Source organism: Ascidiella aspersa, chromosome 9 (assembly GCF_963924565.1).
Source record: "Ascidiella aspersa chromosome 9, kaAscAspe10.2, whole genome shotgun sequence".
Taxonomy (NCBI): Eukaryota; Metazoa; Chordata; class Ascidiacea; order Phlebobranchia; family Ascidiidae; genus Ascidiella; species Ascidiella aspersa.
In genome coordinates this window covers 6,168,392-6,187,545 of record NC_139455.1, presented here as the reverse complement: position 1 = coordinate 6,187,545, position 19,154 = coordinate 6,168,392, and the positions used below count along the sequence as shown (strand labels likewise).

The 19,154-nt window shown below is 36.6% G+C and overlaps 1 protein-coding gene across 1 annotated transcript; it reads right to left on the bottom strand.

Moving 5' to 3' along the window:
• Positions 1–3,805: 3,805 nt before the first annotated feature.
• LOC146132074 (monocarboxylate transporter 13-like) lies at positions 3,806–10,637 on the bottom strand. The gene is made up of 8 exons (XM_083397200.1): positions 10,379–10,637; positions 7,980–8,123; positions 7,414–7,577; positions 6,884–6,980; positions 6,640–6,841; positions 5,893–6,031; positions 5,216–5,429; positions 3,806–4,089 (listed from the first exon to the last, which is right to left on the bottom strand). The coding sequence occupies exons 1-8, from the start codon at positions 10,635–10,637 to the stop codon at positions 3,806–3,808; spliced, it is 1,503 nt and encodes a 500-aa protein (XP_083253326.1).
• Positions 10,638–19,154: the final 8,517 nt, after the last annotated feature.

Here is a 19,154-nt window from a genome sequence, read left to right as displayed (position 1 = left end):
AGGCAAACATTGTTTTTGAAATTGACCTCGTGAAATGGGACATCATTTTACCAGAACGGCGGACCTTCTTTTATCGAAACACCGTTCCGGACTGTCTTGGCTTAGTTTGAAGTCTAACGGCAAAATGCTAGTAGACTGAATGTTTTTATAGGAATCATACTCGACGTCGTTTATTTTCTTGGCATAACAGCGAACTATCCCATCTGTCTGTCAAACCAATTAAGGCAATTGACCTGGATTTTTCAGCTCATTTAAACAACATTCAAAGGGCGTGGTTACAATATGTATGCTCTACTCACGTATGCTGGTCGTTGTGTGAGTACCAAAATAAAAGCTACTACTTTGGTGAATGGAATTTGGATAAAAACTGTGTAATATGCAGTCGAAGCAACAATGAGCACACAAAGCACATTGTGACGAAATCATAAGAAATTGTACACTTCAGACATTTTTTTCGTTTGCGGAAAACATCTACTGTATTAAGATATTGAATTGGGCCTTGCTTATAAGTTGCATCAATATACATACGATAGCAAAATTCACACCTAACTAAAACGTGCTTTTTTGATCAAATTCCAGATTTCCCACCTCAACTTCAAAATTCCTCTCTAAGGAGAAATTTCTCACTTTTCAAGAACCTCAGATCTAATAGCACAATTAATCTGAACAACGCCGTTGTTTGTTCATAAATTTTTTCGAGACCGTGTTTAATTTTAACGAACAAAGCCAATTTTAATGTGGACCAAAGTTGTGTTTATTTTGCTGGGCCATCTAAATATAATCAAATTTTAAGTGTAACATTTTGTCATGGCGTTAAGCAATGTTGAAATGTCTCTGTTGTTAACCTTTGTATATATAACATTTTTACACGATGTCATACTTTACAGTAAGTGTATCAAATGTGATAATATATATTTATGGTACGCTGTACTAAAACTTGTTATTTATTCTCATTAAATTTATTTAAACGAATTTAATTAGGCTATAAGTTAGTTAGATATTATACAGCTTTCGCAGAACGTTTTGCGTTTTCTTTGGTCCACGACAATGAATTGAACCTAAAATGAAGTTATTTCGAAATAAGAGTTTTTTAATTCGAAAACAAAACGTTTATACGAAAAAAACTAAAGAAAGTACTAGTTTTGTTTTCAGGTTAAACATTTTTTTACGTTTTAATTAGACATTGCTCGAATCTGTGGTGTTACATAAAACTTGATTTACTGAGATCTTTAGATCTAAACTATTGATCCTAGAGAAGCTTTTATTGAATCCAACCGGTCTTTGAGATTATTCCTAACGATCTTTCCACTTCCTTGTGATACTATAAATATTAGATGCACACCAATTTAAAACCAGACTGTATATTCAAACTCGCCAGAAGTTGCTATGCCGATTCTGCTAATAAGACTTCAATCCATACTCACGTACACTAAATCCCGAGATCATTTCACGCGGAAAACATTTTAACTTCTTCGTTTTTACTGACGCAATTTGAACATATATAGTTTGTCGTCATTTGAGCTTCCGAAAAACAATACTGAAATATTTTCCACCTTTTCCGGGGATGCATCCAAAATCTATAACATCGCATTGATAGCATGGTTTAAAAGAATCGCATGGATCTCTGGGATACCCTCAACCAGGGGTAGTCATTCGTTTGATAATACCTGATGGAGTCAGACTCCAGTCAAAAACTAATTCTAAGTCCGACTCTTTGATGAAATCCATCCATACTCGGGTATCGGGTATAGTTTTACGTTGTCTTACTCGAGTCCCGAGCCCGACTACAGCGACAAAACCCACTCTGCCGAGTCCCGAGTTCCACTCCACAGCCCTGCCCCAACACCCTAAACTTGATATGCCTATCTTAAGCCGTCCATAATATATTGGGTTATTTTGGGCTGATCACAAAACTCTTCTCCATTAATCAGTTTTAAGTGAACGATCGGCAAAGTTGCCCGACGAAACAGTAATAATTTGGAACAGTGCATGAAAGGAAGGGTTGCTGCATGGTCGTGCTGGCAGAGGATGACCGAAGGCAAGGTGGGTTGTTTACATTAGATCACTTCAAGGAAACTACAATGAAAGTCCCCATAAATTGATTAATGTTGCAAAGGATAGATACATGTGGAAATATTTTACTTCTAGAATCTCCATAGGATTGCTAATAGGACTAAAGCGGCGAACCATGAGACAAACCGCAGACGATTTTAAATTTATTTTTATCTAATGACCAAGGCGATTATTTTTTGACTTGTCAAAATTTGTCAAAATTAGTTCCATTCAAAATCGATTAAAAATGCACATAAATCGTTTACAAAATTTAAAAAAACTATAGTCAGCTTGTTGAAATTGTCGTTCATTTAAAATTTTATAACAAAAAATAGTCTTCAGTTATATTCAACGACATTTTAGCTGAATTATATCTTCATTAGAGCAGTATATAGACCTACGTCCAACGTATACGCAAGCAGGCAGAATTCACCACCCAGGCCTAGTTTCGTTTTTGCATTATATAGTTTTTATCTCTGATATGAACATATATATTGAACTGTTTTGCTTGTTTTCTTTCAAAAAAATATGGCCTTGTTAGTTGTTTGTCTTCTTGAAATTACAAAATATCAACTAAACATTTTCAAGAGTTTTGCATAAACCCGAAAAAATAATTGATTAGTTTTCGACCGCTGGTCAGTAAAACATCTAAAACATGTGGTTGTCGATTCCAAGACATTGATACAGTACTTTAAACAACAATATATTGCTTAACGCAATGTATTTCTAATAGGTCAAACGTTTTGTCAAAAAAGTATATTTTTAGGTCAAAATTTGTCAAAGTTTTAATTTTTCAGGTCAAAATTTTTAATTTTTTAGGTAAAAAATAATCGCCCTACTAAACATTGCAAACAATTTTATAGTGGCCTAAAGAATTGTTGGGAAAACATAAACGTCACGAAAAAGTTACGCTTTGGTAAATTGGCCAGCACAGTTTCACAAAAAATATTTAATAAATCATATAAAAACAGCGTTTTGTACTTTACTGATGTGACATCACACCTACATTTTACATTCCATTGACGGGAAATTACGAGAAAATATAATTTAAAGTTGTCTTTCAACGAGTGACAAAAGTCGAAAATGTTAGCTAACAGTATCACCGGTACTATACAACATTGATTAAAAAAACGATCGAAGAAAAAAGACACGATTTTTTAATATCAGTTGACAATAAAAAATAAAATATAAAAAATCTGAGACGCGGATCTTATACGTCTTCTCGGGGAAACGTGTAAAGCAGGGGTTCTTAAACTTTATTACCGCGGACCCCTAATTTTTTTGCTTCGCGCGGGGTTCAATAGGCCAAAAACTTAAAAATGGCGTCACAAATTGATGATACAGTACAAATAGACTTCATAAATGTGCTGTTTGCGGTCCGAAAATGTAGAAGCGAAATGGTGTCTAAATAGCATTCAGTGCAAAATCGTTTTATTTTTAATCAAACTGTTTTCGTTAAAAAAATGATTACTTTTTAAACATACACTAATATTTCAAGTAGGCCTTAATGAACCCCTTAAAACTAGTTCACGTACCCCCAAGGGGTTCATGTACCCCAGTTTAAGAACCACTGGTGTAAAGTGTACGGCCCAAAAGAATTAAAACAATATAAAGCTATACACGAAAGCGTAGAAAAAGATTAAAATAAATTAGGCTTTTATTATTACAAAAGCGGCAAAGGCCGTGTTTAATGAGATAACTGCAGCACGTCGAAACAAGACATCAAAAGGATCTACTAGTGTTCGGGAGCGGGTTAAACAGTGATGTTCGTGTCGACAGCAGCCTTCGGTAAGGTTTTGTTCTTCTTATTACCAGCAGTGGCCTCGACAGGAGCCGTTTGAAAATTTGGTGGGCGATCTGACACGTGCGCAATATAGCAAGAGCATGCTTCCGCTTTTTGTTTAACGCTGACTGCCAGTCGACGATTCAAAATCTCGACCGGCGTTTTAAGAAAGCACATTAGACCGGAGAGCACCAGCAGCGATCCGGAAAAGTGAAAGGGCAGGTTGTACGATTGGGTCGCGTCGAAAATCACGCCTGCAAAGAAACGACTGTAGCTGTAAGAATCAAGCACGTTAAACGTTGGATGGATCGGAAAACTCATGAATGCAAAAAAAAAGGGTAAAAGCAAGACTTCTTACTGCCAATGAAATTTCCAAAACAGAGGACTGGATAATCAAAAAATAAATTTATTTAAGTTTTTTCAGAGGTGGGATAAAAACATTACTAAACAACAAACTTGGAGTCAGCTGAATAACAGAACCATTTATATCTGTATTTTAAATTGGAATGTTTAACTCAGTTTAACTCAGCATTTATAGTAGGTGTGACTATTTCGGTGCTTTATTATAAGGTAAAAAACGCTGTTGCGTGGCTTGCTACAAGTTTAATTCTATCAAAATGTCTAAGTACCCTTGGACAAATACAGAATTGGTTTCCCTTATGGGTAAAGTTCAAGTAAAAGCCAACATTGCGTTGAATTATTTTGGGGATGAAAGCCTAATATAAAACGTAGCATTGCAGTGCTGTAAATTTGTAAATGATAAATTTGCTTAATTCAGGATAAAGTTGTACACATTTTGGTATGTTTTTGTTACTTTTTTTTACCGGTGACAAAATATACACTTGGTTTAATGCAACTTTGGAGTTTAAGACAATTGAAAACAGTCATTCAACAAATCAAGTCGAAGCTAAGGTAATGGCATATAAAAATGTTTACACTAAGTTTAGATCCATATCCAGTTATAGTTTGTTACTTGCTACATAAACGCTAGTTTTTTATATTTCAAGGCGTCCATCGAAATATGGGAATCTTTATAACCAGGGCTGCTGGGTCAGAGTCGGACTCGGGATTCGGGATTCGAGTAAGACCATGTAAAGCTTCCCGGGTCCGACGTGCCCATGCGCAGCAGTACCAAATTTTCAAACTGATATTGCCGCCAACTGTAAATTGTAGAGGCGGAATAGGATAAGGTGGATATTTTCCAACCATGTGTTGTTAGTGGTTGAATTGTGACATTTTCCCTATGAGGGAAATGCTGAAAATCCACTTTAAATTAGTTAGTAAATTGGTAAAATAAAGGCTGTAGAGTCGCAACCGGACTTGGGGCTTTGACGAAAAAACTGAGGAATTGGACTCGATGCCGTACATCAGCAAACCTACCAGCGATTACTGGTCCAACGGCGATTCCAATTCCTTCCAACAGCATCATCCAGCTGTAGGCGTCCACGAAGCGTTCCATGCCCAGCATTCGGGCAGCGCTTGCCTTTATCATCCCGTAGCTGTTGCTCAGGAATCCGACCAGGACTGCAAGTGCGAACAGACCGTAAATGTCCGACCAGAAAGGACTGAGCAACGTTCCGAGACCGAGTATCATCTGGGTCAAAGCAACATGGAAGTGGGCGATTAATGGCTGTTGGGCCGTCAAGGATTACTCAATCTATAAACTGTTGCTACCAGGAATAGTAATATAAATAAAAAACAGCTCCTCTCTGGTAATAGCCGTATTATTACCAGAGGAGCTACATTTTGATTTATACGGATTGCTCAAGTTACCAAGCTTTAAGACCACTAAACGTTATAGGTAGTATGTCTAGCCTAAAACAAATTAGGTTGTAACTTTTACATGATCACATGGACTTGAAGGTATTAGTTTAAATTGTAAACATGTAACGTTTGATACAGATTCCTAAAAAATATCTCAGTTTATGTCAATGCATTTTGAATATGGGAAAAGAATAGCGAAATGGTGGTTTAAACAAAATAAAATATGAATTTTATAATCACAGTTTGTAACTTAATAGATTGCAAAATCTTCATGAACAATCCGAAACGAGCACCTGCATTGTACAATAAGACCAGAAGGGATGCAGCTTAAAATAGCTACAGATGAAGCCAGTAAAAGGTCTCCCGAACACACTCGCTATTCCGCAAGCTGAAGACAACCAGGCCGCTAGATTAGGATCCACGCCTTGCTGCCTATGGATGAAAACAAAGCAGAAATTCAAATCGGCTATACAAAACATACTTTGCTTGTATCTTATTTTGCAGTCCAGTTGTTTATTGCGTTATTTATATTCCCGTCAGTATTGTACACAAGCCTGAACGATATTTGTTTGTTTTTTATAGCAAGTCATGTCCCAAGTTATTTTAACATAAAATGATTAGAAACTAAACGAATTAAAATTTGTTAGTTAGTTCTTAGTTGATTGCAAACAAGATTTCATAAAGTCAACACCAAATTTTGAACATGCAACTAGCAAACAGTTTTCGTCCAAATCAGATCATTGATCTTATTGTGGTTTGACTTTCAGTCAAATTAGGTCATTTATTGAAACGCGCCTATTGTCAATTTAAATCTTGTCTTGTTTAATCTTGTCTTATCATTAACACCAACGATGCAGCCTAAGTAAAGCTATAAGTAGTTTTAAATAGTAAATTAATTGCACTTGAGGCAAGTCATTGCCCAAATTCATTGCAACATTGATGCTTTCTGATAAATAAGACATACATGGCTTTATCGTTACGCGTGATTCATCTGAGATAGCACAAACACAGTTAGTGTAACTAAATTCCATTGGGTTTACCTTGCGCGTTCAATAAGGTGAACATACGGAACGTACACAGCGATCCACGCCAAAAAGTCAACTGCTAATAATAGAAGAAAGATTGGACTCTTCCAAAGCGCTAAAGAACGGCGGAAGAATCCAACCTCTTCAGAAGAATACTGATCTTCGTGGTATTCTTCTTTGTCGTCGAGCCGATTGTCATCATATTTTCGTTTAGAAGCTTTTTGGTCGATCGACGTCGCTTGGGAATTCACAAACAAGCGATTAAATGAATGTTGCTCGATTTGGTCGGAATGGATGAGGAAGATGCTACAGATGGAGCTGTGAAAACAGATTGCCCCTGACAGCAACATTGCGCCCTGTAAAAATAAAAAAATCAGGCGCTGATAAACATGCAGATTTTAACAACGATTGTTTCCTACCTATAAAGGATAATTTAACGCAGTTCTGATATTAAATTCTATACAGGTCTGATAACAATAGACAATATATTTCGATATTAATACAAAATATATTAGGCATAAACTTAAATACGGTGAGCCCAATATAAAATCCTTTCACTACTCGGTAATCAAAAGAGCAAACTCATTCGAATGGTCACAATATATTTTGGGTTAATAGGCCAATATTCGAATCAAAAAGTTCTTTTAAGTCCAGTTGTTAAATTACTATTTTTAACTACATTGACATTAGTAGAAATAGGATACAAGTGCAACATAAGGATGTCACACACGACCAACAGTGTTTATTTCCCGGACATGTAGGCTGCGCTAGTGAAGTAGTCCTACTTACCCTCCATGTGTAAGTGTTGCTGAGAGCTTGAAGCAAGTAGGAGTAGGCAAACATTCCGAGACCAAGGCCGCCGCCAGAAACACCTTCCGCCAAAGCCCGATTGCGCGAAAAGTAGTAGTTTATGGCGCTGCTCGCCGAGAAAACAGACAAACCGGCACCGAAACCTTAGAAAAGGAAAGTTTTATTAACTTGTTAACTCCTAATAATCCGCAAACCTGGTATGTACCGACTTTGCAAGGCCGCGAGTTTTTATGCTGTTGCATAAGACGGCCTTTTGGTCTCTGCCAATCGATAAAAGGTCTTTGTGTCTTGTCACATACAATGCTGCCCTAGTCACCAGGAAGTATTATCCCAACATCTCTATACACGAAATAAATAAATAAGTGTAAATTACACTAGAATTGGTTAAGGAGATAGATTAGCAGGAGTTGTTTATCTCTATCTTACATTTTGGGAGGAAATTTGTGTAGCACCAAAATAACGAACAAATGCCGGTGAATGTGGCCAATATGCAATTTATTCCGTAGAAAAATTCACCGCTATTGTGACTCAGGTTCAATTATCACCTGCTATGACTCCATATGTGACGATCAGCTGAGTGACGGTGTTGGCCAGCGAACTCAGAGCCAAGCCGAGCGCCATGATCACCCCGCCCGCAAAACCGCTCACTCTGCAGCCGAACTTGTCGATCAAAAAGCCGAAGGCAGGACCTGTGAAATTTAAAACGGAAGCTTAATTCTACAGTTTTGCAAACAGGTAGTCGAGAAATTACTTAAATTGCTTCATTAAAAAAAAATTTAATTTTGACGAATGCAAATTCTTAGATTGAACCTATGTTATTTGTAACGAATAAAAATCCTTAGAAATGGTAATAAAAAAAACAATATATAAGATGTGGAGCCTGAGATGCCGTCTGAAACACGGTATCTGCAAAATAAGTCCAAGTCAAGGCAAGTCGTTTTCAACAAATGGCAAGTTAACTTCCGACTGAGTCCGATATAAGCAACATATAGCAATTATAAATAAGTACAATCTTTAAAGAATTAATCTTTACAAATCGAAACTTTATAGCCACATTTTAAGTACAAATACATCTCGGCCGTTGGGCTTTTTCTTGAAAGATGTTTTTTAGCAATATACCAGAGGTCACCAAGATCTTTTCACAGTGTTGTAAACAAGTCATTTTGAAATAACTTAAGTCTCAGTCAAGTCATAATGAGAGCAAGTCCAACTTCAAGCCACGTCCTTGTCGTAAACATAAAACGTCGAACTATTGGAATTATAAAACTCGTACGATTATGAGCAATAACTGAACTAAAAAATAAAAAAAACGCTACATTTAGCAAGCAAATTGTTTTATGTGCAAAAATTTGAATAATCAGCTCAAGTTTTGAAAATAGACTTACAGAAAAACCATTCATTTCAACCCAAGCCATTGCCCAAAAGACTTAAGTCGAGTCAAGTTATTTGTCCGAAAGACTTAAGTCCAGTCAAGTCGTTTAGCTCAAGTGACTTAAGTCAAGTCAGGTCATTTGAAAACAATGACTTAAGTGCACTAAAGTCAAGTCACTGATTACCGTTACACGAAGGGAATATGAAACTATACAATAACAACTGTAATGAGCCTGAGCCCTAATAAATTTTCCAACAGTTTAAATTGCATTAAAATTTAGTTTAAAATTGCTTTCGACTTCATGTTCATTAAGGAAATATGCCGTGGGCCGAATTATTTTTCCCGGCGAGTCGGAGCGCGGGGCGTAGTTTGTGATCCCTGAGACAGTCTACATGGCAGAATGCTGGCGACTTAGCAACTATGTCGGCCGCAGAATGAGCCAGAAAACCGAAGAAATTGGTGCAAAAAAAAAAAATTAAAAAAATTTTTTTTTTATTGTTTTCAATTACATTTTTTTTAAAGATCTACCGGTATTTCACAAAATAAAACTTGTTGTTTCTACACATATTTATTCACATATATTTTTGAAATGCAGAATATGTAGGAACATTACGCACAACAATTGCAGAAATAATTTTGATTTTGTGTGCCATTCTGAAAAAAGTACAGAAGTGCGAAGCACACGTTGTTTAGTGAGGAAAAGCCAGTGCTAAGCATACACATAGTTATTATTTAAAAATTACTTAATTTCGATCATAGAATTGTTGTGTGCTTGCAGTTTTACTTTGATTTGGCAAGTACTCCTATATTGAGTTAAAAACAATAGTCGCCATTCCTGTTATATTTCTGGCTGTTTTAATTACTTAAACGCAAAAATTGTCGAGCTTTTACTGTGTGACTCTAACCTCGGCAAACAATTTCTATTAAATTGGATTATAAATATTGTTATTTCAAGCAATAAATATAAAAAAATTCTCTCAATTTAACCCAAGAATTTTTTTTGCGCTTTTTAATCTGATTTTGCGCTGCATGTTTGCACACGAGTTCTCCCAAAAACAGTTAGCTATGTAACACTGTTAGAGTAAGAAAAGCAGAAATGTGCACACTAGGTTGCACTTTTGCCTCTTATGTATTTGTTTATGTCAAAAAAATTTGGCGCCATGGGCGTAACTTCTTATTTCATTATTGACTAGTTAATAGCCTTGTTATCGCCTAAACATTTCAAGGTTGATAAATTCCTTAGGCAAACACATCATTTAGGTTTAGGGGCGCGACCAAAATACCAAAGAATTTAGACCAAAAATGCTTGTCACCAGAAGGCTGGCAAGATTCTGACAGTATATCTATATAAATTTCATGGCCTTGGTTCTCTGTTAACCGACTTGATTTTATATATATTTGTTGAAGTTAATTTTTTTACAGTTGTTAAAATATACTTTATATTTAGAAAATTTAAAGAGTTGATTTAAAAAATGGAAAAACTCTTTAGGATTTTCCGAAATGAACTTGATTGTTTTAAACCATTAAAACTTTAGCTAAATTTAACATCCCTCATTTAAACTCTTTGTTTACCTCCCAAACAAGACACGGCGGTCGGCAGTCCGCCAGCAAGTGAAATGTAGCTGGCCGAGGCGTCAAAGTACCGAACCCAGTCAGAGTACAATACGCCGACCGAATAAAGCATGCCCCAGGTCAGTCCGTTGATACAGACGGCCATTGCCAGCACCACCCATTTGTACTTGTGCTTTTCCACGTCGCCCCTCGGCTTTTTCACATTGTCGTGGCTCGACGATTTTGACTTTGGCACAGCAGCTCCTTGAGAAACCGTCATCCCAAGTTCAGTATTTACACACGCCTAACGCACGTTGCGGCTGCGTGAGAGAGAAATGAAGTCCAATTGCTTTCCGGGTGAATGGTGTACCGTAACTTATTGGGTTTTAAAGAAAGGAGAACTGCACAAAATCAAGCTCCCTGAATTTTGTCACCAAAACGAGTGCATTATAATGTGCCCAATGCAGCTTTGCGCTTACATAAAAAAGTATTTTTCTCGCAAAAGCATTAAAACTAGAAAGCTCCGGACAAAAAATTGACCTGAAACATACCATAGCAAACCAACGAAAACAACGGCAACAACAAGATATGTCCCGAAAATAGGTTTTCGGCTCGAATAATAAAAATAATTTGCTTACTATTTAAAACAGTTGGCTGACTTTATTGTGATTAGCATGGTCTGGCCAGCACGACCAAATGTGAGAACGGGCCTATGGATCCGCTTTGCCTTCAGGATCAATTTCTGACATCCGTACGCCTTGGAATAACACCTGTCCAGTAGGACGCGGCTAACTGTCTAAAGGTACTTTAGGTTTTTCAATAAGTCTCAAAGTTCGCCTTTTGCTCCTAATTGCCAACCTCCGTCAATACTCTTTGTCGCTTGACCTATTAAACTTTACTTGCCAATCTATATTTGTACAACAATCAAGTTTCCACTTCAAATTAAACACATGGGTAAACCTTAGACAAACAAGAGCAAATGATGTGGTTTCATTAGGTCAACAGTTTCTACCGATCACAGCTGAAGTCGACACTAATCTGCGTTAGAATCTCAATTGAGCACTGTGCATCTGTTGACTTTAAGCTACCACTTCTGTATTCCTCCTTTTTTATGAAAAAATCAACCTTGTGTAAAGCAGGGCAGCTTAATGCAATCTTCAGCATATGAAATTTTCCTATAACAAATTCCCGTTAATCACATTTTTACACACACGTGCATTTTCGCGTAATTCTTTAAGCGAGCCAATGGGTACACTATACACGGATCTGCAATATAACTTGATAATAAATTCCAAAGCCAAAAAGGTCGAGTAAATCGACAGCATCTTGATTAAGACGTTTCGATACGAGCTTGTATCATCTGCAGTTAATGTGACTGAGAAGCATTTTAAGCATCACTTATAAGAGACGCAATTGTTATCATTCTGAGTTTCGAAAGTAGGGGCATTATTTATCACCTTCAGGTGTTGAACAGGTACAGGGGTGTTGATAAGGTGTCGACGTTTAGTTCTGGGCTGCAGCCTTGGATAGATAGCGACTCGAGTGACCGCAATCTAAAAACGTCTGAAGGCTTTAGGTTTTATGAACGGCGATATTGAAACTAGGCCCTTATACAGGTTGTTTTCGGGTGGATGGGGCGTCATGAAACATTTTTACAGATTACGTCACAACGTTCCGTCATAATACGTAAGTTACGTCTAAACATGAAGCAACAAATTACATAAACATAACGTTATAAACTATAGCAACATTTTATTGTACGTTCTAAGTAGAGTTTTACGTTGGAGAGGTGTTACTTGCAAAAACTACATTAAAAAGGTAATACCGAATCAGGCAAAGCACCTTTAGGCCTACGTCGTTATAGATGGCAAAACTTTCATTTTAAAAAGTGCGATAAGACGTACGATGCATTTGAACTAAAATTATTTTATCAAAATTGTCTAATCTAAAACATACTAAAAGCATAATTTAAATTTTTGCGGATGCATTTATGCAATTAAAGTTTAAGGGAAGCATTGACCCCCTGACTGAAGTCATTGAGTTTTAGATTGCGACGAAAGCAGAAGAAACTTTGTTATCTTTTGTTATTTGCACCGCTAAAACAATTCCTGCATTGCTGCCCAGGGCACTTTCTTTATTCGCATTGTAAAGACGGCAGCCATCAGTTAACGCAGTCTCCAATGGGTAATTTTTCTTTCTCGACAACACGTACGCTACTCAACAAGGGACGATTGCAGATTGTGGCGCAAACTTACAGCTTACGTAGTGCTATCAATATCAACTTCTAAAAGTACTGTATGCGCCGCTGAAAGTACCGTATATGCAAAGATATGTTTTCGCTAGTTTGTTGTATTGTTAAGTGAGTCAATTACTTGTTTTCACCGCGATAAGAATTTATAGTAATCTTATCTCAGGCCATCAAACAATCGGATCAACTTGCACAAGTCATCACGACAAAGCACTTTTCGAATAGATTCGTATACTCGAATAAGGATTATTGTCATTGTCATAATCGCTTACAATTTGAAAAAAATAGGCATTAGTGGACAGCAAGTCGCGTTTGCAGACCGAATGACAAATTTCCAAACCTTCAGAAATTTCTTGTGTTTATGTACAACTTGTTGCGGTAAACGCCATTTATATTTTAAAAATTAAAAACACGCTAAAATCACTTAAAGTAAGAATATCAAAGCCGAAATAGAAGTAGGTATCATTTTAAACATTTCGAATATTTCGTTTTTATACTTCTGTATGGGCTTTGGTATTCTTACTGCTTCGTACTACAACCTCCAACTACTTATTTGGTATTTTATCAGGGAGTCGCATGGTTTGACTTTTTACGACACCCTTGTTGCATTTTTACGACACCCTTGTTGTATCCATCATACAACGTGCTAAATTGGACTGTTGTCAGCTTTGCAGCTGCTGAAGTAGCAACGATTTTCTAAAACTTCCTAAATAGTTTATTTCGCCAACATGCATCAGGTTATTTTGCTAAGTTTTGCTTGCAAATTGCGTAGAAATTGTTTTTCATCTTCCTATTAACAAACCAACGCCTTTTACTAAAGTAATGCGTTTACTGGACTAATGAATAAAGCGTCACCTGCGTATTTACGTGAGCTAAAACCAGACATTGTTTATAACTGTGATGCTTTGGTCTGCTCACAAAAAAAACTCTACGAGGAAACAAAATAACAACAACAAAATCAGGAACTATACAATGAGCACTGAGCAGTCTATGTCTATGGTTCTACAACTTAAACTGAACTAATTCTGGTCTAAGTCTAGTCTATCGTCAAATACCTTATTTTCTAAATAAAGCGAGCCCAATACCTCATTTTCTAAATAAAGCGAGCCCAATACAGCCCCTCTATAATGCGATTCTATCCAAATCATGTTCAGGACAGTTAATCGATGCTGTCTAAGCAAATTATGGCATTGCAAGAGGTTGTCAACAAGTCTAAATCGAAGAGACTCATTACTCTCTCAACTTTCTGTATTAACCGCGAAGGGGCACACCTTGTGCAGAAATATATATTGCCCTGTTTGCTACTCACTTACACATATATCTTTCGCTTAGTTGAATTTATTATAAAAGTTGCCCAATAAATAGGAATGAATAGGCCTTATAAATGCTCGTTGACCTTGTGAAATTTGGTTCAAGAAAGTTGGAATATGACCGTGCTACCAGTGCTCAATCTAGTTATTGGGTTACAAAGAAAGGGAATCTCAATTAATTTCTATAAAAAAATCAGTACATAAGCAAATTGACCAGTTATACTGAACCCTGCACGTACTTCAAAGATAAATATTACATGAATGAAAGAGCCACATAACCCGGTATAAGGACGCGGGTCGTTCACCACTCCACTAAAGCACAATAAAGTCAAGTCAAAGTCGAGTCCTTGATGTCGTCACAAAAAAGCCCAAAACCGACAACATGTTTGGCTCTTTTAATTGTGAAGTGTAGGTTAACGCCCCTCCTTGTGAGGCCAAGGTCGGTGCCATACAGGTGATCGAAGGTACGTTGGCATTCGTAGCTCCTATATATTGCATAACCAGACAACCGAATGTCGCAAGGGCTTTAACGTGTTTGTATTAGCGCTATATCAATGGTTCTTTACCTTTGGTAACCTGTCGAACCCCTATGTTATTCTGCAAGCGTTCGTCGAACCCCAAATTTTTCGCTCAGTATTCGTTTCTTCCTCCTAGCACAGGGATGTCCAACTTTTTAGCAGAGTGGGCCGCATTGCCACTTGAAAAATTTCGATGGGCCGCCAAACCTCTCAAATTAAAGGGGTGACGTCATAAGTTACGTCATATCGTGACGTCATAAAACAATTTAACTTATAAACACCCGCTCTTGGAGAGTGAACTTATGCGCGAATATGCAAGTAATCTCGACCTTATTTATTAGTTTTATTATGGCGAAGCGCGAAAATTTGAGATTTTTCATCTGTGGGCTGATACATTTCCTTAAAACGGTCCGGAAACAAACACATTTAGAAAAACACACATCTTGCTTAGCAATGGTGTGTGCACAAAGTGTTCGATGGATGTTGAAATTCGACATTAGACTTGATTATAGTCTTAGAAAAAACATAAGATTAGGCCTACATCAAATACTGCGCGTTCTACACGTTTTGATGATAGTCGAAACAATTGTTTTTAATAGCTACTGAAAGTGACAATAAGTGGTGGGCCGCACGTAAATGTCAGGCGGGCCGCAATGCGGCCCGCGGGCCGCAGGTTGGACATCCCTGTCCTAGCAGCTGAAACTGGGCATTACCAAATTACAAACTTCCATTTAAATAGGTTAAATTGGCGAAACTTTCAATTTATAACGTCACATGACACCTTGGCACATAAAAGAGATTCGAATTTAGTTTCAAATTACAGCATTTATGTTTCAGAGGACGTTTTCGCCGAACCCCTGAAACAGCTGCGTCGAACACCAAGGGTTCGACCGAACCTTGGTTAAGAACCACTGCGCTAGATGGTTTGCTAGGTTTAGAGGGGATTATGCAAAATGGCATTCGATACGAACAAGATAATGTGGATCTTTGAAATTCATGTTTAAAACGGTTTAATAGCTGCACGAAATTTTATAAAATGCTGGTTAAGCCAACAGAAAGGTTTCTACCTAACCTTGTCTGAGGTTTTATGAACGGCGATATTGAAGCTAGGCCCTGATACAATTTTTTTCGGGTGAATGGGGGGTCATGAAACAATTTTTAGAGATTAGGTTGCAAAGTTACGCCATAGTACGTAAGTTACGTCTAAACATGAAGTAACAAAGTTACATCAACATAACGTTATAAACCAGGGGTCGGCAACCTATGGCCCACCGATGTAATTCATCCGGCCCGCCTCCTCTTTGACAAATTGGACACAGATCAATTTCACATACATTTTAACTACGTAAGTTCGAATGATCATCCTACATCCGGTTTGTTTGCGTTTTGATGCTGTCTTTTGAACTAAATTTCACGCTTCTTTACCGTTGCGCCGTGCAAGGCTGCTAAGTGCGACGCGGACTAACGGAAAACATATTCACAAATATTTTTTAGTATATACTTTTTTATTTTATTTTTGGCAATGTAATGCAAACTTGCAAGAACTTTAAAAGAAATGCCGCTACACCAAAATAAAAATCGCGCTCACTTCGCTCGCGAAGTGTGCCCTCGCTTGAAAACGTTAACATACACTTCGCTGATTAACTTTAAATGTTATGGCGTTTCCTCAAAGTAGTTTTATTACACTTTTCATTACGTAGTGCATGGATGACGACGTGTGAACTCGAATTTCAAACCAAACGCTTTTTTATGCGCCTTGCGTCAACACTTTAGTACCTCCTTAAATATGATTAAACACGTTTTTAAGTGCAAAAAAGCCTCGAGGCCAGTCTGATTTACAGTTGTTCTAACATTTTTATAACACATTTCTTAGTATACACTGCGGCCTGTAGAGACCTTTCTGACTTTGGTTTTGGCCCGCAACTGGAAAAAGGTTGCCGAACTTATACAGCTTACGTAGTGTTATTAATATCAACTTCTAAAAGTACTGTATATACGTTGCTGAAAGGAGAGAGATATGTTTTCGCTAGTTTGTTGTATTGTTAAGTGAGTCAATTACTTGTTTTTACCGCGATAAGAATTCATAGTAATCTTATCCCCAGGCCATCAAACAATCGGATGAACTTGCACAAGTCATTACGACAAAGAACTTTTCGAATAGATTTGCCTACTCGAACAAGGATTATTGTCATTGTCATAATCGCTCACAATTTGAAAAAAAAATTAGGCATTAGTCGACAGCAAGTCGCATTTGCAGACCGAATGACAAATTTCCAAACCTTCAGAAATTTGTTGTTTTTGTATAACTTGTTGCGGGTAACGCCTTTATATTTTAAAAATTAAAAACACGCTAAAATCACTTGAATTATTTGTAAAATAGGATAAAGTACGAATATCAAAGCCGAAATGGGAAATAGAAGTAGGTATCATTTTGAACATTTCGAATATTTCTTTTCTATTCTTCTGTATGGGCTTTGATATTCTTACTTCGTCCTACTACAATTTTCAACCACTTATTTGGTATTTTATCAGGGAGTCGCATGGTTTTCTTTTTCGTTTTAGATTCGGTTCAGGTGCAATATAAATTGAGCTAAACCTGAAAATTTGGATCCAAAAACAATATAATCATTAAAACTCGAATTTAATCTAAGTTTCACGGCGCAATAAAAAACAGCTCTATATTACAATTAATAATGAAACCCAACGTTTTATTTGATAAATATTAATTTTTTATCAGTTTTTGTTTTGTTGCAGTGCGTAAAACTTTAAGTTACCGAAGCCCAATCCGAACATGACATACCTACCTTAAATCTTTAAAACAAATAATATATACGGAACACTTTAAAAAATTTAGTGTTCTGTGGTCTTGTTAGAGTAAACCGCACTGTTTTCTAGTTTGGTTAAGGTTCAGATTCTTTCAAATATTCCGTCCTGTTCCTGTTTGGCACCCTAAAAGTTTCTAAAAAACGGTTCAGGTTCAGTTACGGTTCGGAAAATTGGCTCAAAACCGGTTTATAACGACCCTGTTCGGGAACGGTTAGACTCAGATTAAATTCGTTCTAGACTTCTCTGATTTTTATAATAAACTTTATTCTTATACATGATATTTTTGCCAGTCCTCCATACAGTTACTAAAAAGCAGGTTAAAATTTGTAGTTATGAGTTTTAGAAACTGGCCTGACACAAAAAACTTGCACACTGTAGCTGTAGGCCTAACTTGTAATTCGATGTCTAATGCAGCAAAAAATGCAAAATGAATACGTTTTTGAGCAGTAGGCCTATACCAGTGATATACTGTCGTTTATACTGCGATCAATAGCGTAAAAAATCAAACCACACACGAGAATCGAAACCACGGGTTTGTGGGACCGGTAGGTTGAACGCTACCGCAACTGAAAATCGCGATAATGAGAATCGGCTGTACTTTTTGATCATACGACACGAACGAATAAATCGAGCTTGCTAAGCAGGAAGGATTTTGGAAGCTAAGGTTTAGGGCTTATCAACAAACCTCCTAGTTATTGCTACAATTTCTTATTTGCTAAATTGAAAATAAACATCAAGACTACAACATATTTTTTGGTAAAATCAGTTTATTACTTTTTTTAAACAAAATGTCGACTTAACGTAATTAGTTATATGCAGGGAGTCGAACCGGAACCGAACCGGAACTTTATGAACCGGTTTTGGGTCAATTTTTCCCGAACCGTAACCGAACCTGAACCGTTTTTTGCAAGGTTTTAAGGAGCCGAACCGGAACTGAACCGAATAATTTGAAAGAACCTGAACCATAACCGAACCCGAACCTGTAAACAAAAGCGGTTCACTCCAGCATGACGTCACAACTTTATGTTACGCCATGTTCGATATTTTATGGGAAAGTTTTTATGCCATGTTCGAAATTTTGTGAAAAAAATATTAATATTAATAAATAAAACGTGGATTTTTTATTTTTCAGATATTTGAATAATGAGTGGCTGTCTTTTTAAAACGTCACGTAACTTAGATTAAATGACTTATAATTCAAATATTTACACATTTTTAGATTTAACGCAACTTATATTGTGTCCGAACCTGAACAGTATGAACCGGTTTTGAAATAACAATGGTCGAACCGGAACTGAACCGGAACTTTTAAATTGCTCGAAACCTAAACCGGAACTGAACCGGATTCCGTAAAAATCCTTGAACCCGAACCGAACCTGAACCGGAAAAGTCAAACGGTTCGACTCCCTGGTTATATGCGAATACTATATCAGTCAAAATAATCTAAACATTTCAAAATTTTGAAAAGCAACGATAGTAACTAGTCAAAAATAAAAATAAAAAAACAATAGTAACTCTTCAAAAAAAAAAACACGACGAAAGTAAAACTAAAATCAAATCAGCCCATATTTTCAAAAAAAACCCACTAAATTCTTTAAGCGTTGTGTAGTTAAACATTCTGTTACTAGGACAACAGAACATTTACTGTATTTAACTTTTTTACAAATTTAAGGATTTGAATTGGACTATACTTTTATAAAATTACATTAGTGTTTGCATTAAATTGTGTACGCTTTTTATTTTTACATTGGTACAAACTACAAAAAAAGGTTTATCTGTAAAGATTCCAAAATGTTAATTATCATAATAGGGTATTTCCCAAAATAGCTAATTTGTCAAATGTTTAACTAAACATCCCATGATTTGTTAACTACCATATTCATGAATAATTGCAA